General features: G+C 43.3%; 1 protein-coding gene across 15 annotated transcripts in view; it reads left to right on the top strand.

Moving 5' to 3' along the window:
• DCAF6 (DDB1 and CUL4 associated factor 6) overlaps positions 1–21,648 on the top strand; it is a 1,246,835-nt gene that overhangs the window by 565,894 nt on the left and 659,293 nt on the right. For all 15 annotated transcript variants that reach the window (XR_008888854.1, XM_056557692.1, XM_056557704.1 and 12 more), the window contains one exon: positions 15,100–15,276. Coding sequence is in view for 14 of the 15 variants with exons in the window: in XM_056557692.1 (XP_056413667.1) it covers positions 15,100–15,276 (177 nt within the window). In the remaining variant the exon portion in view is untranslated. The remainder of the gene's footprint in view (positions 1–15,099; positions 15,277–21,648) is intronic.

Raw genomic sequence — 21,648 nt, 5'->3', positions numbered from 1 at the left:
CCTTACAAGGGCCCTGTGAAAGGAGGTTTATCATGAATATTATTTTGATTATTAAATTGTATTTTATTACATTTTATATATTTTCATCATACATTTGAAGCATGGTTCATTCATATCCATCATGTATCAGTTTATCTAATATTGGCCTTGAGGTTTATGGTTACATTTTTCTTCCCTTTACAAATTTTTCTCTCACACAGTTTGATAAATCTGGGCCAATGTTTATGATCCCATATAGTGAACGGTGTAAATGTAGAAAAAATCCAAATGCCAGAATTACTAGTTTTTGGTCACATCATATATCAGAAAAGAATTAATAAAATGTGTTCAAAAAGTCCCATCTAAACAGAAATGGTGCCGGTATAAAAACTACAGATCACAGTGCAAAAAATGAGGCACCTATACAAAAAACAAAAATAGCTATAGAAGTCTTATAAAATGGTACAATAACACAATATCTAAGTAGATATGGATATTGTTTTAATCATATTGACCAACAAAATAAGGATAACACGTCAGTTTTACCATATAAAAATTTAACTCTCCAAAATTTGCTAAATTGCGTTTTTTTCCCAATAAACACCCCCCTCCCCCCAAAATTTTTTGTTTTTATATCTTTTATTTTTCCGAACAAAATACATTTGGTTGGGCAAAAAAAACAAGCCCTCATATGGCTTTGTTGATTGGTTATAAATCATAGGCCATGTCCACATGTCCAAAAATGTGCGGAATGTCTGCCGGCAAATTTACTTGACCGCAATGCATTTCTAAGCAGGATCCGCAGAAACATCGAACAGATTCACAGTTTATGAGGATGCTGAAATCAGGATTCAGGCAGCAGAAATGCCACCGTGTGCAAAGTACAGCAGAATCCCATAGAAATTAATGAAACTTTGCTGCAGCAGAATCTCAAAATAGGTAAAGGCAGTTTTGAAGACAAAAGTGGGTGCAATGACAGTTCAGAATTTGTTGCAAACAACATGAAAGCATGGATCTCTCCTGCTTTGTTTTAACAGTTCAGGCTTTTGGTGGGAATTTAATGGTGTGGGGTACACTTTGGCCCCTTAGTACCTATTGAGCTTTGTTTAAACGTGACGGCCTACCTGAGCATTGTTGCTGACTATGTTTATGACCACAGTGGGATTATCCTTCAGGATAATGCACAATGTCATGAAGCTCACATCGTCTCCAACTGGTGTAACGACAGGTAGGAAGCAGTGCGGCCCTTAGCTCACCCCGAACCACTGTCTCTACCTAATTCATCTGCCCTAAATGACACCCTCCAACTGGGCAATGGTCCCTACACTTGCTAAGTGTTGGGGCATCAGGGGAGTCATACAGACTAGGCTGGCAACAAACAGACACGTCAGGGACAAAGTCAAAATCTAGATGGGGCAAGCCAAAGGGTCAAAACTAGGAGAGCAGCAAAGTAAACTATCAGAAGCAAATACAGAAACAGGACAAGCAAAGGGCAATCGGTAGGACTACAATAAACAGAATCAGCAGGCAAGAGAATCATTGGGTCACAGGCAAAATGTCAGGTGTGTCCAGACAAGAATGCTATGGAGAGATGGATCCACAATCACAGGCATCTGACAGATTAGCTAGGAGATAGACCGTAGGAGTAGGAGATGTCGGCGCTGGATGAAGAAGCCAGGAGAGTTAGTAGCATAAAATCAAGGTAGATTTATTGGAGGCAGTGCGTTTCGCTGCGCATGCGCAGCTTCCTCAGGCATGACAGGATTGGGCTCTCATGGCGTATAAATACCTCCATGCGTTAACCCTTTATATTACATAAAAAAGTTATATATACAAAAAGTATAAATAAAACATGAACATTACATAAAATACATGTCGCTCTCAATATCATATAACATACATATGCGCACCAGAATTCCGCACGGTTTGAACATACGGAAAGAATTAATGTTACATTGTTAAGAATAACTTCCGTTTGAGTCACTTTAAGTTGCCACACTGTGTTCCAGTAGTTAACATGTCTGCAACATTGTTTAAATGATTTTTTCAAATTTAACATTTAATGTGGAAGTTTTCAAGAGTGTAATCGTGATGATATGTTAGAACCAGTACACATTATGCGTTTTATTGCTGACTCCGCTGTCGGTGCAGGATACATGTAATTTAACAGTTTAGAATTGCACATAAACCGAGCGGAAGCAGACAATAAAAATATTCTCATGCAATAGTAAGTTTTAAATATAACCTGTTCTTGTAAGAAGTTTTAAGGTGCACGAAGGGTGTTTTATACAAGTCTTCTTGAAGCAAGTGCTCCTCCCTCTTAAACCTAGTATTTAAGAGATGAAGAGCACACAGGTGGTGTGGTGATCAAGAACGCGCATGCGTTCGAAATGCGTCCATAGGAGAAGTTTGCTGACCAGGTGAAGGGGTATGGTGTGTGCTCTGCATTTAGGAAAAAGTTCAATAAAGGATCTATGTTTTAAAGGGACTGCTGGACTACCTTTTCTTCATTTACATACATATAACATACAGCAATCTAAAAGTCAGTATAGTGTACCAATTATATCAAAAACACAAGAGGATCTGTTATATATAAATATGTCACTTCATTAAGGGTTAATATCCTCCAAGAACACAGGCCGCGTACACGCTTCTCTAATCCAGGATCCTGGATCTCGGGGCGAAGCCGCAGAGTGTGAACGGACAATTCACACTCTGCGGCTTCGCCCCGAGATCCAGGATCCTGGATTAGAGAAGCGTGTACGCGGCCTGTGTTCTTGGAGGATATTAACCCTTAACGAAGTGACATATTTATATATAACAGATCCTCTTTTGTTTTTTATATAATTGGTACACTATACTGACTTTTAGATTGCTGTATGTTATATGTATGTTATATGATATTGAGAGCGACATGTATTTTATGTAATGTTCATGTTTTATTTATACTTTTTGTATATATAACTTTCTTATGTAATATAAAGGGTTAACGCATGGAGGTATTTATACCCCATGAGAGCGCAATCCTGTCACGCCTGAGGAAGCTGCGAATGCGCAGCGGAACGCGTTGCATCCAATAAATCTACCTTGATTTTATGCTACTACCTCTCCTGGCTTCTTCATCCAGCGCCGACATCTCCTACTCCTACGATCTCCTAGCTAATCGATCTCGAGGAGGGCTGCGGATGAGGACACATACATGTTCAGGCGCTTCCCCTTGGTGTGTGTGTGCACACAACCAACTCTGGTAAGCGGCGTGGGATAGATCTCTCCCCCCCCCCCCCCCCCTATGGGCCTGACCTGCTGATCCCACACATGGAGCTTTCAGGCCCAAGGCCTGATTATTAAAATCCTATATGTGCATTATAATTATAACTGTGTGTAATGGATTGTCCAGGACATGGGTGAGAGGTCATTCAGACTGTGTGTCCTTTTGTGTATTGCATTTTATTGGGGGGGTCTGGCTGAGTGTTTACATCTCCTTAGAAGTCATGCACGCTGGTCCCATCATATAATCAACCAGATAAGAGAGCCAGGCAGAGAGATGCCCCCATGGTGGGATCAGAGGGGAGGGGGGAATGGAGTCTCCCTCCAAAAAAAGGCATATATAATATTTAACAATGCTAGACTCAGGGTGTTCAATGCTGTGGAACAAGCTGACAAGACCATCCTAAGGACAGCCGGACTCTCGCTCTCATGGACTGATACATTTGGAATGTGGATGCCAATATGAAACTCCAACTGCTTCTCCAGTACCAAACTGCAGAGAGAGAGGCACAGGCACGAGCCACAGAAAGAGAGGCACGAGCGGCAGAGAGAGAGGCACAGATACGAGCTTCAGAGAGAGAGACGGCAGAGAGAGAGGCCCAGCGGAGGCATGAACTGAAGGTTCTGAGGCTGAGAGGGGATGCTTCATCCGCACTGAGTGATGTGCAGGATCAAGGAGACCACAAACCCCGTTTGGAACATTTCCCCATGTTGAAGAAAGATGGTGATCTGGATGTGTTCCTGAGGGGATTTGAAAAGGTTTGCCTGCAGTTCTATCTACCTAAGGAACAGTGGGGACGATATCTAACCCCACGGCTGTGAGGGAAACCTCTGGATGTGTTTGCTTCGCTTCCCTCTGAAAGTGACCAGGACTATGAGGCAATAAAATCTGCCCTGCTAAAAAGTTTTAATCTGATTCCAGAGGCTTATCAGAAAAGATTTAGGACTTTGCAACAAAGCGCCACAGAAAGCTGCACTGAACATGCAGGTCAGCTAAGGACTGCATTCAGGCAATGGACTGGGGGCCTACAAGTCACTACCTATGAGGCCCTGGAGGACTTGATGGTCCTGGATCAGTTTCTCCAAACACGGAGCTTTGAAGCCAGAGAGTGGATTTTGGACGGCAAGCCCAAGACAGCCATGGAAGCAGCAGAACTAGGAGATGACTTTGCCAATGGCTGGGCGCCAGCAGCAAAGTGTAGATCTGCACAAGCTGCAGCAAGTACCTGGAAGGGAGCCACACAACCACAAAGCACCACCAGGTCATCTGGGAAATTCTTGCCATCATTCCCAAAAGCAACAGGAGCAACATTGGGTCAGGGGGACACCCGCCGATGTTACAGATGCAACAATATTGGGCACCTGAGTGCCACTTGCCCCAACAAAAAGAATTCTCCACCAGTAGCTGGAGGGCACACAGCTGTTCTTCTGGTGTCGGGAGCGGTGGAGAAAGGACAGGATAACCTGCAGTGTGTAACTGTGGGTGACCGGGTAAAAGTGGGTTTGCGAGATTCTGGAGCCTCCTTTACCTTGGTGCGGCCTGAAGTGGTGGATACAGATGACATCATCCCTGGAAGAACCATGGCTTTAAAAGGAATTGGAGGTGTGCAGCCTGCTGTGCCCATGGCCCGTGTGTACCTGGATTGGGGTACAGGCAAAGGTTTGCGGGAGGTGGGGGTCTCTGAGGACATCCCTGTTAATGTTCTGCTGGGGAATGATTTGGGTCGGATGCTCTGTCATTATGCTCCAGAGGACACTACCTGCACGCCGGAAGGGCTAGGAGAGAGTCCTGTTCATTCTGAGGTACTGTGCGAGACTTTGGGAGACACTGTGAACTGTGGTAACTGGGAAGGAGTGCAGGGGATTGATAATTGTTTACCTGTGACTGAACCAGTAATGTTTTCCAAAAGTGAAATGGGGTGTATTGTAAAATGTGGTGACAATGCATTGCCAATGCCAAAACCTAGTGGAGATGGGATAGGGGGAGGGGTTGGTGTGCCCCTGGTGACATTTAAGGAAGAGGGACCAGCAGTGAGTGATATGTCCCAATCCTGTGAGCCTAAGGAGGAGGAGGAGGGAAGGAGTGATAGCCCTGTGTATGATGCCTGTATTGTTATGTCTGGAACTGAGGGGGAGGAAGGTAAACCCCAGGGAGGCATACCAATGGTGGCAGTGGTAACGCGTCAGCAGCATGCCAGGGCTGCAGCTTTAAAAAGAAGGGAGGATGGTGATGCAAGGGGCAAGCTGTGTGACTTGCAAGCCCCAGCAAAGGAAGGTGGGGATGCTAGTTCACCTGGGGGAAATGTGCTCCCTGATGCCACAAGATTGGGGTAGGGAAATGAGCATTTCCGGGAAGCTCTGCGCAGTGACCCTTCCCTTGAAGGGCTGAGACAACGTGCTGAACATACAGGTGTTGACACAGATGGGCATCGGGTATATTGGGAAAATGATATCTTGTACTGGGAGTCCCTTTCCAAAGGCATGCCAGGGGTCCAGGAGAGAGAAAGGCAGTAAGTGGTTCCTAGGCCATACAGGAAAGAGCTGCTGAGGTTAGCCCATGAGACCCCCCTGGCAGGACATTTGGGCGTGGCCAAGACAAAGTCCAGGTTGGCACACAATTTCTACTGGCTGGGTATGGGTATTGCTGTTGCCAATTATTGTAGATCTTGTCGGGTCTGCCAGAGGGTGGGTAGGTCTGGGGATGTTACTCGTTTTCCCCTAGTTCCCCTACCAATCTTATCTGTACCCTTTGAACGAGTGGCAGTGGATATTGTGGGACCTCTAGCTATACCCAGCAGCACAGGGAAACAATTTATTCTCACTGTGGTGGATTATGCAACTAGGTACCCTGAAGCTGTTGCCTTATCCTCTGTCCAAGCAGATAAGGTGGCAGATGCACTGATCAGTATATTCTGCAGGGTGGGGTTCCCCAAAGAAATGCTCACTGATCAGGGCACACAGCTCATGTCCAATCTCATGCAAAGCCTCTGTAAAATGGTGAATGTACAGCACTTGGTAGCAAGCCCTTACCACCCCCAAACAAATGGTCTCTGCGAGAGGTTCAATGGCACCTTGAAACAAATGCTAAAAACATTTGTAGAATTGGAGGGCAGAGACTCGGAAAAGTATTTACTCCATCTGTTATTTGCTTACAGGTAGGTACCCCAAGAGTCTACAGGTTTCTCGCCCTTTGAGTTATTGTATGGTCGCAAAGTGCGGGGACCACTAGATTTAGTTAGGGGAGAATGGGAAGGGGGGCTACATGCCCCTGAGACTTCTGTGGTGGAGTATGTTCTGAGATTCAGGGACAGGATGCAGGCATTGACTGGGCTGGTACATGACAACCTCACAGCAGCAAAGTCCAGGCAGAAGTACTGGTATGATCGCAATGCAAGGGACCGGGTCTATGAAGTGGGACAGAAGGTAATGGTTCTGAACCCCATTAGGCAGAATAAGTTGCAGGCGGCCTGGGAGGGTCCCTTTATCATTTTACGGTGCCTAGAACCCACCACATATGTAGTAGCCCTTGATGAGAAAGGTCAGAGGCAGAGACAGGACCACATTAATATGCTGAAGGCATACTATGACCCTGAGGAGGTGTATGTAGTGCACCAGAGGAAGGGCTGGGTAGTGATCCCTTACTTGATCTAGTGGAGGATGCTAAGAGCCAGGGATCCCTTCAGGATGGGGAGATCAATCCACAGCTCTCAGATGAAAGGAGGAGGCAGCTTAATCAGGTACTAGGCCTCTTCAGTGCCATCTTTACTGGGAGGCCCGGGCGAACTACTCTAGCCACCCACCATGTTGATACGGGGGCCCAGCCACCACTAAGACAGGTAGCCTACCGGGTATCCCCAGAGGTAAAAGCCCATATACAGAAGGAGATTGAGGACATGTTAGAGCTAGGGGTAATTAAGAAGTCAAAAAGCCCCTGGGCCTCCCCAGTGGTGCTGGTGCCCAAAAAAGACAAATCCACTAGGTTCTGTGTGGATTACCGAAGGTTAAATGCTGTGACTACCTTTGATGCTTACCCTATGCCCAGAATAGATGAACTACTTGATCAGCTAGCAGGTTCACAATATGTAACTATCATGTATTTAAGCTGAGGGTACTGGCAGATCCCTATGACCCCAGAGGCCCAGAAGCGGTCAGCCTTTATCACTCCCTTTGGGTTGTTCGAGTGCTGTGTCATGCCTTTTGGGATGAAAAATGCCCCAGCCACTTTCCCACAACTGGTTGATCAGCTGCTAGAGGGCCACAGGGAATACGCCGTGGCCTACTTAGATGATATTGCCATATTCAGCAATACCTGGGAGGAGCACCTGACTTACCTGGGCAAGGTGGTAAAGCAAATAGATGAGGCAGGGTTTACCATAAAACCAGAAAAGTTTCAAGTTGGCATGACAGAAGTGCAGTATCTAGGACATAGAGTAGGAGGAGGGTCCCTACGCCCTGAGCCCAGTAAGGTGGAGTCTATTATGGCCTGGCCAATTCCTAAGACCAAAAAACAGGTCATGTCCTTTTTGGGGACTGCAGGGTATTATCCTAGATTTGTCCCAGATTATAGTAAGATAGCAAAACCTCTCACAGACTTGACAAAAAAGAAGGTGTCCAAGCAAATTACCTGGACTGAGGATTGTGATAAGTCCTTCATTGCCCTCAAGACTGCACTGTCCAACTCTCCGGTCCTCCAGGCCCCAGATTTCAGTAGGAGGTTCGTGGTACAAACAGATGCTTCCAATTTTGGTTTGGGGGCTGTTCTTAGCCAAGTAAACTCCAATGGAGAAGAACACCCCATTCTCTACCTGAGTAGGAAGCTATTGCCTAGAGAAGTGGCCTATGCGGTCATAGAGAAGGAATGTCTAGCTGTGGTCTGGGCTTTGCAAAAATTACAGCCATACCTGTATGGCAGGGATTTTACTGTCATAACTGATCACAACCATCTACATTGGTTGGACGGAGTGTCAGGTAACAATGGCAAACTGCTTCGCTGGAGTCTTATCGTCCAGCAATATAATTTCACTGTCCAACACAGGAAAGGAAGCCTGCATCAAAATGCAGATGGATTATCGCGTCAGGGAGAAATAGAGAGTTAATGGAGACAGATCTATCAGCCTGGAGAGGCGAGATCTCTCTGTCTCCATCTTAAGGGGGAGGTGTCAGGCCCAAGGCCTGATTATTAATATCCTATATGTGTATTATAATTATAACTGTGTGTGATGGATTGTCCAGGACATGGGTGAGAGGTCATTCAGACGGTGTGTCCTTTTGTGTATTGCGTTTTATTGGGGGGGGGGGGGGTCTTGCTGTGTGTTTATATCTCCTTTAAAGTCATGCACTCTGGTCCCATCATATAATCAACCAGATAAGAGGGCCAGGAAGAGAGATGCCCCCCTGGTGGGATCAGAGGGGAGGGGGGAATGGAGTCTCCCTCCAAAAAAGGCATATATAATATTTAACAATGCTAGACTCAGGGTGTTCAATGCTGTGGAACAAGCTGACAAGACCATCCTAAGGACAGCTGGACTCCTGCTCTCATGGACTGATACCATCATGCTGTAAGAACTTCATTTTTGCTTTCTGAACTTGTCTTGCCAAACTCTTTCATATTTTTGTAACTGTATGTCAGTTGTTTCTGTATTTTTATATATTTAGCACTGTGATACCTTTTATCACATTAAATGTTTAATTAATCAGCTCTGGTCTTTGATCTCTAAATATATGAGCTCACCTTTCTGAAGGCAGCTCTAGTAAAACACGTTTATCTAAGGGTTAATTTGGTGACTTGCTGGGACTAGTAGTGGATACCCAGAGGTCTGGCAGCTTTAACCCTTGCATCATCACACTCTCTCTAGCGTCTCGGCTGGACCGATAGGGTGTGATCGTGACAGGAGCGCCTTCTGCTTTCCTTTTAGATTACAGACATCTGACAGAGGCAGATGCCCAGGGGATTTACCATGTCGCAGGGAGGTATGTGCACCGCCGCCACAGCTGATAGGCCATTGTCAGGACAGCTGATGATATCATCACCAGCTGCTGAAGAGGACCCCAGTCTACGCTGGAGCGGGACAGGTTAAGCTTCTTACACCTGTTAGCATAGGTGATAGAGACCGGTGATATAGTTAGTAATATATAGTATAGTATGTGACAACACAAAAAGATGAAAAAATTCATCTATTCTACAATATAAAGTAGTGAATGCATAGCCTGTATAACAGCATTTAACCCCTTAAGGACACAGCTACATTACTGACCAAATACTGTATACTGAGACCAATAATACCAGTATACAAGGAGGAATATTATCACCATATACTGTATATTACCATCATACTGTTACTGACCAAATCCTGTATGCAAGGAGGAATATTATCATCATGTATATTACCATCATACTGTTAAAGGGGTACTCCGGGGGTCAACGTGTTTTTCCGTTTTTGACTTACCCTATTTGTTTTGTTACATTTCTATTCTTGTTGTTTAGGCAGCTCTACTTCCGTTCTTTGTTGTCTTTTTATCCCCCACTTTGTTTTCGTAACTTTGCTGTTATTTCCTGTTTCTTGCTGCGTTGAAAACTACAAATCCCAGCATGCCACATGCCTTGCTGGTTTGGGGCGGCTCCTTTTTTTTTGTTTTGTTTGTTCCGCCCATTACCCACCCTAACTATTTTCCCGGGTCGCCCCCCTTATACACAGCACACTAATATAATCAGCCCTGGTAGGGATACACTGGCATACACACACAAAAGGGACTACAACTCCCAGTATGTGTCATTCAGGAGTCTTCAGTCTGTGGTATAACACCAGCATGCTGCCTCTGTAGTCTCCTGGGGGTTGTAGTTCACCACACCTCTATAGGGCATACACCAGTGTTTACCAACCAGGGTGCCTCCAGGTGTTGCAAAACTTCTACTACCAGCATGCCTGGACAGCCAAAAGCTGTCCTTGCATGCTGGGAATTGTAGTTTTGATACAGCTGAAGACACCCTGGTTGGAAAACAATGTACTTTGTTTGTAATATACTGAATAGGCTAGGCCAGTGTTTCCCAATCAATGTGGCTCTAGCTGTTGCAAGACTACAACTCCCAGCATGCCCAAAGACTGTCAGGGAATCCTGGGAGTTGTAGTTTTACAACAGCTGGAGGGATATTGGTTTGGAAACACTGGTGTAATATGATGTGTATGCTGAATAGGCTAGGACAGTGTTTCCCAACCAGTGTGCCTCCAGCTGTTGCAAAACTACAACTATGTAACTATGTAACTCCCAGCATGCCCAAAGTCTGTCCAGGCATGCTGGGAGTTGTAGTTTTGCAACAGCTGGAGGCACACTGGTTTGTAAACACTAGCATACACACACATGCTGGGAGTTGTAGTCCCTGTTATGTCATTCAGGAGTCCCCCTTCACACAGAAATCATCTCCAATCTGAGATTTATTCCCCTGCAGTCTATACATCCCCAGCCCTTGCACTTTGTTATCCTCACCTTCAGATAACACTTCCTCCCCTTGACATAAATCTTCTCTGTCTTTCAGATGCAGGTCTGTCTTTCAGTGCAGACCTGCATCCTCAGAAGACAGAGCAGGGGGAGGGGAGATGAGTGGAGATGAGGAGCTGTGTAGGAGCTTCTTGCTCTCATGCACACCTGCGTCCTCCAGGAGGGGGAGATGAGTGGGCGTGGCCTATCTCTCATGCAGTTCTGAAAGAACAAAAAAAGAAAGAAAAAAAAAAGCCATGACATCTTGTCCACAGCCTAATCCTAACCTGTGGACAACAGTAATAGATCCAACACAGAACTACAGAACTTCCTGGCCCACAAACAGGTAAGAAAAAAATACACATGCCACACAAACATATAATACATGTCAATTACAAAAAGCATGACCATTAAAAGAAGATACAATATAGCCACAAGTCTTAACCACCGGAGTACCCCTTTAATGTTCTAATCCTGTATACTGAGATCAATATTACCTATAATGCCAGTATATTAAGAAGAATATTATCACCATACATATTATCATCATACTGTTACTGCCCAAATCCTGTATACTGAGACTAATATTACCAATACTGCCAGTATACAAGGGCCAAATAATACCGGTACACTACAGGGTGGGCCATTTATATGGATACACCTTAATAAAATGGGAATGGTTGGTGATATTAACTTCCTGTTTGTGGCACAATAGTATATGTGAGGGGGGGAACTTTTCAAGATGGTTGGTGACCATGGTGCCCATTTTGAAGTCGGCCATTTTGAATCCAACTTTTGTTTTTTCAATAGGAAGGTCATGTGACACATCAAACCTATTGGGAATTTCACAAGAAAAACAATGATGGGTTTTAACGTAACTTTATTCTTTCATGAGTTATTTACAAGTTTCTGACCACTTATAAAATGTGGTGTTCAATGTGCTGCCCATTGTGTTGGATTGTCAATGCAACCCTCTTCTCCCACTCTTCACAAACTGATAGAAACACCGCAGGAGAAATGCTAGCACAGGCTTCCAGTATCTGTAGTTTTAGGTGCTGCAGAATGGGCAAAACAAAAATTGGAACAGGACCCTCAGTTTACGCAGAAGATTTTGTTCAGTGATGAGGCAAACATTTATGTGAATGGTGAAGTTAACAAACAAAACCACCACTATTGGTCTGACACTAACCCATATTGGATAGATCCCTCCAAGACTATTGGAACACAAAAATTTATGGAATAGTGTGGTATATGGGGTACAAAGATAGTGGGGCCATTCTTCATCAATGGAAACCTCAAGGCCATTGGATATGCGAAATTGCTACATGATGATGTGTTTCCCTCTTTATGCACTGAAGCTGGCACGTTCCCTGAATTTTTCTAGCAGGATGGTGCACCACCACATTATGGGTGTCAGGTCCGAGCATTCCTAGATGAACAGTTTCCTGGAAAGTGGATTGGTCATCGTGGGCGAGTTGAATGGCCGCAAGGCCCCCTAATCTGACCCCCTTAGACTTTTATTTTTGGGTACATCTGAAGGCAATTGTCTATGCTGTGAATGAGATGTGAGCACCTGAAACTACGGATACTGGAAGCCTGCGCATTTCTCCTGCGGTGTTACTATCAGTGTGTGAAGAGGGGGAGAAGAGGGTTGCATTGACAATCCAACACAACGGGCAGCACATTGAACACATTTTATAAGTGGTCAGAAACTTGTAAATAACTCATGATAGAATAAAGTTACGTTAAAATCAAGTACATCATTGTTTTTCTTGTGAAATTCCCAATAAGATCGATGTGTCACATGACCCTCTTCCTATTGAAAAAACAAAAGTTAGATTCAAAATGGCCGACTTCAAAATGCCGCCATGGTAACCACCCATCTTGAAAAGTTTCCCCCCTCACATATACTAATGTGCCACAAACAGGAAGTTAATATCACCAACCATTCCCATTTTATTAAGGTGTATCCATATCAATGGCCCACCCTGTAGAACCACTACAATTACTACTGCATAGTGACTGGATAATACCACCATACTGTAGAAAATCGACTAAACAAAGACCTATATACCCCCCAACCCATACAGTAACCAATATAGTGGAAGATACTAGCAATAAACAGATTTTGCAAACCAGAAGTGATGTTATATTCAGTTATATTCAGTGACTCACAGGGGCGTCTTCTCAGAGTGAATCAAAGGTGACGTCTTCTTTGATTGGAATTGTTCAATCCTCTCTGCAGTAGCTGCAAGACAAACATTTTAGGTCTTTAGCTCCAGCACCATCTTCACCTCTTTACAAACTTCCAATATGTATAGTCCCACACAGTAATAGTGCCCACTGTTTGTCTCTACATAGTAGATATCTCCCTCCATGCCTAAAGAAGTTAGGCTGGAATGTGCCACCATATAATAGGTAAGCCCCTCTATGCCACCACATAGTAGCAAGGCCTCTTTGCCTTTGTGCCACCAAATAGTAGTTAGGCACCCTCTGTGCCACCATATGCAGTAGAATCTCCCTTAGTGGACACCTCCCAATAGCAGACAGTTTTTAATTCCCCAGCAGAGTCCCATAAGACTTAGTGTATTTGCACCCTCCGAATAAGGGACATTCCCAATAGCGGATGCACACCTAATAGGGGACAAAACACTCCCATTAGGGGACAAAACACTCCCAATAGGAGACAATCAAGCTTATGTGCCTGCCCTATCTTGCACACAGGGCCGCTATCAGGAGGTACAGCGAATACCCCAGTAAGAGGCCCAGGCTCCCGCTGCACCCCCCTACAGAAGCCCCAGCACAGAAACAGGAGATCACTGTTTAAACAGTGGTCTCCTGCTTACGTACATTTGCCGGCCACATCATTGACCTCCCCTCCTTCCCTGATCCCCTCCTTGTTACCCCGTGTGCCACATAATTTCCTATTGATCCCCTCCCCCCCCCTGTGCTATTTCATTTTTCCCTGTGCCATTTCATTCCCCCTTTAGCCCCCTGTTCCACTTCATAAAGAGGAAGGGGTGATGAATTTACACAGAGAGGATGCGCAAAGTGATATGCGCAATTGGCAATAATGTGAGCGGTGTCCAGGGGACCCAGACCTGAGCTGTGTAAGGGGCCCCAAAATTTCTGACGGCAACCCTGGCTGTAACCCCATTTCTTCTGATTATGGAAATACCCAATATGTGGATGGAAAGTGCTCTGCGAGCGCACTACAGGGCTCAGAAGAAGCAAAATTGGTGGGGGATGGGGGGTGTCTCACCAGATCTGTGTCAGCAGTTTGACAGGGAGGCCATGTTCACACGCCGGAATTTCTGTGCAGAATTCCACACAGATATTCCCTGCAGCAGAGTCCCTTTTATTTCAATAGAATTGTGCTGCGCTCTGGACATGGCTGAATTTCCGCAGACTGTCTATTCTGTCTATTAGAGTCCGCACGGAAATGCATTGCCGATGGCGCATTGTCAATACTAATACACATACACCACAAACACCATAAAATTCAAAAAAAGCATAATTGCTTTATTTTTTTTTATCTATCCAGTACAAAAAAAAGCTAATGAATATATTATATGTACTTTAAATATTGCCATTGAATATACACTCCTCTCGTTAAAACACAAGCCCATACAGCTACTTGGAAAAATAAAAATGTTAGGACTCGAGGAATATGACAGTTAAAAAAAATAATAAATTGGGTGCCCTAGACAAAAAATGGTCTTCAATGAATTGAAGAACAATAATATAAACCAATCCCCATGTTTTTTTTTTATTTTGCATGGTTCATGATAAATGTTTTGAATTTCAGTGAATCTTCATAAACTGGCACAGGCTGTCAAAACTGACAGTAAAGGGGTTTCCCACAAATGACGTAATCACCTATTCACAAATTACTGAACAAGAGACTGGAGCTCCACTGTTGATACCCCACCAATCATTACAACAGGGTCCCAAGTTTCCATCAGTCTTGTAGACTTTGGGGCTTGAGAAAATGCTGCTCCTTTGAAAACCCTGCTTGCCACAGGTTTTAAACTGGGGGGTGTTGAGGGGCTTGGACCAGGTCTGCTAGGGTGGGCCTTCACCTTTGTAATTGATAAATGTTTTTGACGGAGCTAAAAAAAAAAGCTTTATGATATTTATTTACCCTGTGTTCACACTTTGTTGCAATGTGTGAATATGTCCTTGCATTAACCTGCATTATCCGAAAAAGCTCAATAAACTGTTCACATAAAAACAATATTCAAATACTTGTTATTTTATTGTACAGCCTCACAGTAATAACAGCAGATGCCCATTTCTATATTGGTAATTAGACTAACAAAATAAATCTCCCCTTATGGTAATATGTTAATTGAAATTTTTTTTTTTTTTTAAATGCAGGTGGTTTACGGTCAAACACACCAGTTTCACAGTCCACTGGCTCAAGTACAGAGTCACAAGCATCTTCCATATCAAATCAGTCTGATGTAAATGTAAATCCACCTCCTGTTAGCGTTAATAGGTCACCTGCGGAGAACATGGAACAACAGACTTCATCTTCATCTGACAAATCTTCTGGTAAGCATAATCTCTGCAAATAAGCATAGTTTGTTTGTAATTTGCCAGGATGTTAGAGGGTACAATGCTTTTTAATACTATGAATGACTTGTCTGGGTCTGCAAAACTTATCTTAAAAAAGATCAATAGGGTACTTTCACACATTGAATTTACTTAAAGGGGTATTTCAGGAATTTCTTTTATTTGACTATGCTACAGGGGCTGTAAAGTTAGTGTAGTTCATAATATAGTGCCTGTACCTGTGTGTGACGGTTTTCTCACAATTCTTATGTGATTTTCATCCCAATATTTATTTTTAACAGCATACAAAATGACTGTTGTCTCAGATTTTTCCCAGCTTGCAATGCGGTTGAGACCTGACTCACTAGTCAGCTGATGACAGGGAGCCTGTCTGCTTCAATGGGTGGAGAGAGCAATCTGCAAGTAATGCAACAGCTGGAGGCACTCTGATTGAAAACCACAAGTCTTCAGCTCATTTATGTTTCAATGGGTGGGGTAGCTGATGTGTGGGAAGGAGGAAAATGGTATCATGGGATTTGTAGGCAAACAAGAAAACTGAAAACAGGAAATACAGAGAAAGCTAGCCACAGTGTTCTGGTAATCTCACAGCATATCAATTTAGTTCATGTAATAGATATGCATACGGCACTGTGTATACGGAGAATTAGTGCAGTCTCTCTGGGCAATGCTCGCACTTATAGTGCTGTGGTGACTGTGGTGCTCTGGCTAATTGAAAGCGTTCATGAATATCCAACAAAGTAAAAGATGAAATGATAGCCGGCACTCACCAGTCTTCTTAAAATTCTTCTTTATTATACTCACATATAAGGTGGGTAGGGAACAGACGTGGGGGGGGGGGGGTTACATAGGCAACAAAGCTCCGTTTCGTGCAGCAGGTGCACCTGCTGCACGAAACGGAGCTTTGTTGCCTATGTAACCCCCCCCATGTCTGTTCCCTACCCACCTTATATGTGAGAATAATAAAGAAGAATTTTAAGAAGACTGGTGAGTGCCTGCTATCATTTCATCTTTTACTTTGTTGCATATCCATTTAGCCCAAGACAAGCGCAGATCCTTCCTAAGCATGTCCATTACTGTCTGCCAGCTATGTACTAAAATCACCTTATGCTGGATAACCCCTTTAACCCCTTAAGGACCCAGCCAATTTTCACTGTAGGACACGGCCATTTTTTGCACATCTGACCACTGTCACTTTAAACATTAATAACTCTGGGATGCTTTTACCTTTCATTCTGATTCTGAGAATGTTTTTTCGTGACATATTCTACTTTATGTTAGTGGTAAAATTTTGTCGATACATTTCTTGGTGAAAAATTCCAAAATTTTATGAAAAAATTTAAAATGTTGCGTTTTTTTTAACTTTGAAACTCTCTGCTTATAAGGAAAATGAATATTCCAAATAAAGTATATATTGATTCACATATACAATATGTCTACTTTATGTTTCCATCATAAAGTTGACATGTTTTTACTTTTGGAAGACCTCAGAGGGCTTCAAAGTATAGCAGCAATTTTCAAATTTTTCACAAAATTTTCAAAATCAAAATTTTTCCGGGACCAGTGCTGTTTTGAAGTGAATTTGAAGGGCCTTCTTATTAGAAATACCCCACAAATTACCCCATTATAAAAACTGCACCCCTAAAAGTATTCAAAATGACATTCAAAAGGTTTGTTAACCCTTTAGGTGTTTCACAGGAATAGCAGCAAATTGAAGGAGAAAATTCAAAATCTTCATTTTTTACACTGGCATGTTCTTGTAGACCCAGTTATTGAATTATTACAAGGGGTAAAAGGAGAGAAATCTTCCTAAAATGTGTAACCCAATTTCTCTCGAGTAAGAAAATACCTCATATGTGAATGTCAAGTGTTCGGCGGGCGCAGTAGAGGGCTCAAAAGGGAAGGAGCGACAATGGGATTTTGGAGAGGTAGTTTTTCTGAAATGGTTTTTGGGGGGCATGTCACATTTAGGAAGCCCCTATGGTGCCAGAACAGCAAAAAAAAAAAAAAACATGGCATACTATTTTGGAAACTACACCCCTCAAGGCACGTAACAAGGGGTCCAGTGAGCCTTAACACCCTACAGGTGTTTGACGACTTTTCGTTAAAGTTGGATGTGTAAATAATTTTTACAAGTGATAATAGGATAATAGGACAAAATGACCCCCAAAATTTGTAACCCCATCTCTTCTGAGTATGGAAATACCCCATGTTAGGACGTAAAATGCTTTGCGGGCAAACTACAATGCTCAGAAGCAAAATTTGCTGAAATGGTTTTTGGGGGGCATGTCCCATTTAGGAAGCCACTATGGTTCCAGGACAGCCAAAAAAAAACCACATGGCATACTATTTTGGAAACTACACCCCTCAAGGCACGTAACAAGGGGTCCAGTGAGCCTAAACACCCCACAGGTGTTTGACGACTTTTTGTGAAAGTTGGATGTGTAAATAATTTTTTTTTCCACTAAAATGCTAGTTTTCCCTCAAATTATTTTTTTTACAAGGGGTAATAGGACAAAATGCCCCCCAAAATTTGAAACGCCATCTCTTCTGAGTATGGAAATACCCCATGTGTGGACGTCAAGTGCTCTGCTGGCGCACTACAATGCTCCGAAGAGAAGGAGCGGCATTGAGCTTTTGGGAACATTTTTTTTAGAATGGAAGTCAGGGGCCATGTGCGTTTACAAAGCCCCCCCGTGGTGCCAGAACAGTGGACCCCCCCACATGTGACCCTATTTTGGAAACTACACCCCTCATAGAATTTAATAAGGGGTGCAGTGAGTATTTACACCCCACTGGCGGTTGACAGATCTTTGGAACAGTGGGCTGAGCAAATGAAAAATTAATTTTTTCATTTTCACGGACTACTGTTCCAAAAATCTGCCAGACACCTGTGGGGCGTCAATGCTCACTGTACCCCTTATTACATTACGTGAGGGGTGTAGTTTCCAAAATGGGATCACATGTGTGTATTTATTTTTTTGCGTTTATGTCAGAACCGCTGTAAAATCGTCCACCCCTGTGCAAATCACCAATTTAGGCCTCAAATGTACATGCTCTCACTCCTGAGCCTTGTTGTGCACCCGCAGAGCATTTTACGCCCACATATGGGGTATTTCTGTACTCAGGAGAAATTGCGTTACAAATCTTGGTTTTGTTTTTTTCCTTTTAACGCTTCTGAAAATAAAAAGTATGGTGAACACCAGCATGTTAGTGTAAATTTTTTTTTTTACACTAACAAGCTGGTGTAGCCCCCAACTTTTCCTTTTCATAAGGGGTAAAAGGAGAAAAAGCCCCCCAAAATTTGTAGTGCAATTTCTCCCGAGTACGGAAATATGTGGCCCTAAACTGTTTCCTTGAAATACGACAGGGCTCCGAAGTGAGAGAGCTCCAAGCGCATTGTCTAGAGCAGGAACCAATCCCTATGTGGTGTCGGACAGGGTAATGTGTGTAGTAACCTCTTCGTGATGCCAGGGCATGGTTGACCTATACCCCACCCGAGATAGACCAGCTTTTCCTGTGCCAGGCAAGGGGCAAATAATCACTCCGATGCAAGATTACGGCTAACTGGCTTGCTCTACTGAGGTTGGAAAGATTGTACAATCCACAGTTCAGATTAGCACAAAGGACTTGACTAACTTGACTGACTTGCTGGATTTGACTGTAATTAAATCCCCCAGACTGTAGTGCTTACTGTCAGGCTTTGACTTTCACCCAGGCGCAGGGGTTAACTGGTAGTAGATCCGTGGTTGCTGGACTAAGCCTCAGACTCCACACTTCTCTCAACTTTACCTCAGCTCAATCTGAACTCTGGTTACACTATATATGGGAACAATTTAGAAAAGTCCCATTGGGCAGATAAGTCATATTGCTCACCTCTGCATACTCCCCTAACAACAAGGTACATGACAACAGGATCTTTAAAGCAACAAGTGCATAGAACATACCAATACATTAACCAATGCATAAGGCATTATACTGTGAATTATAGAGTCCTGAGGAATGTGGGCCCAAGACGGACATTGAAGCAGCATCTTCCACACTGGATGGGCAGGAGTGCAGAAGAGCACGTTATTCTGTACTGGGTTACCACACCTATGGCAAACCTATCCTGCTCTGGACAGTTTCTGACATGGACAGAGGTGTCAGTTGAGAGCACTGTGGTCAGATAGAAAAGAAATTCCTCTGTAGCATAGTTACATCGTATTGGGGAAGGGATGGGATTTTATATTTCTTCATAAGCATTAATGTTATTTTGTTCCAGGAATGTATCTAATCCTGTTTTAAAGCTGTTAATTTTTCCTGCTGTGACCAGTTCCTGAGGTAGACTGTTCCATAAGTTCACAGTTCTCATGGTAAAGAAGGCGTGTCGCCCCTTGAGACTAAACTTTTTCTTCTCCAGACGGAGGGAGTGCCCCCTCGTCCTTTGGGGGGGTTTAACCTGGAACAGTTTTTCTCCATATTTTTTGTATGGGCCATTAATATACTTATATACGTTTATCATATCCCCCCCTTAAACGTCTCTTCTCAAGACTAAACAATTGTGACTCCTTTAATCGCTCCTCATAGCTAAGATGTTCCATGTCCCATATTAGTTTAGTCGCACATCTCTGCACCCTTTCCAGCTCCACAGTGTCCCTTTTATGTACAGGCGACCAAAACTGAACAGCATATTCCAGGTGAGGCCGTACCAATGCTTTATAAAGGGGGAGTATTATGTCCCTGTCCCTTGAGTCCATGCCTCTTTTGATACATGACAATATCCTACTGGCTTTGGAAGCAGCAGCCTGACATTGCATGCTATTCTGTAGTCTGTGATCTACAAGTACACCCAGATCCTTCTCTACCAGTGACTCTGCCAGTTTAATCCCCCCTAAGACATACGATGCATGCATGTTATTAGTACCCAGATGCATAACTTTACATTTATCCACATTGAACCTCATTTGCCAAGTGGATGCCCAGACACTTAGTCTATCCAAGTCATCTTGTAACTTATGCACATCCTCTATAGTCTGTACTGTGCTACAAAGCTTGGTGTCATCTGCAAAGATAGAAACAGAGCTGTTAATGCCATCCTCTATATCATTGATAAATAAATTAAACAACAGGGGTCCCAGTACAGAACCTTGGGGTACACCACAAATTACCGGGGACCTATCAGAGACCGAATCATTGACCACCACTCGCTGGGTACGATCCATGAGCCAGTGTTCAATCCAGTTACAAACTAAAATTTCCAAACCCAAAGACCTTAACTTACCTGTCAGACGTCTATGAGGTACAGTATCAAATGCTTTAGCAAAATCCAGAAACACTATATCCACAGCCATTCCTCTGTCAAGGCTTCTACTTACCTCTTCATAAAAGCAAATTAGATTGGTTTGACAACTTCTATCCTTAGTAAACCCATGCTGGTTATCACTTATAAAACTATTATCCCCTGTGTATTCCTGTATGTAATCCCTTATAAGTCCTTCAAACAATTTACCCACAATGCACGTTAACCTTACCGGTCTATAGTTTCCTGGGGAAGACCTAGTGCCCTTCTTGAAGATTGACACCACATTCGCCTTGCGCCAGTCCCTTGGGACAATACCAGACACCAGTGAATCTCTAAATATCATGAACAAGGGTACAGATATTACTGAACTTACCTTTCTAAGAACTCTTGGGTGTAGTCCATCCGGCCCTGGAGATTTGCTTACATTTATATTACTTAACTTACCTTGTACCATCTCTACATTAAGCCAGTTCAGTACATTACATGATGTGTTCTGACCTGTCCAATGTCAGCTCCTCCTTCTTCCATAGTATATACAGAACTAAAGAACCCATTCAGTAGCTCCGCCTTCTCTTGATCGCCCGTGACAACCTCCCCATTATCATTATTAAGGGGTCCTACATGCTCTGTCCTTGTTTTTTTTTTGCATTTATATATCTAAAAAAATATTTAGGATTAGTTTTGCTGTCTTTGGCCACTTGTCTCTCGTTTTGAATTTTTGCTGTTTTTATTACATTTTTACAGATTTTATTAAGCTCTTTGTACTGTTTAAATGTTATAGCTGACCCATCAGATTTGAATTTTTTGAAGGCTATTTTTTTGTTGTTTATTGTTCTTTTAACATCATTTGTCAGCCATGTAGGATTTAGTTTTAGTCGTTTATATTTGTTCCCCACTGGTATATATTTAGCTGTATAGTTATTTAGAGTTGATTTAAAGCTGTCCCATTTACCTTCTGTATCAGTATTTGACAACACCTCCCCCCAGTCTATGTCCTGTAGTGCAGCCCTCAGCCCAGAGAAGTTTGCCTTTTTAAAGTTATATGTTTTTGCCTTCCCCGCCTGTCTTTG

The sequence above is a fragment of the Hyla sarda genome, chromosome 2 (assembly GCF_029499605.1).
Source record: "Hyla sarda isolate aHylSar1 chromosome 2, aHylSar1.hap1, whole genome shotgun sequence".
NCBI lineage: Eukaryota > Metazoa > Chordata > Amphibia > Anura > Hylidae > Hyla > Hyla sarda.
The sequence above is the reverse complement of the archived record's forward strand: the minus strand, read 5'-3'. Positions and strand labels throughout refer to the sequence as shown.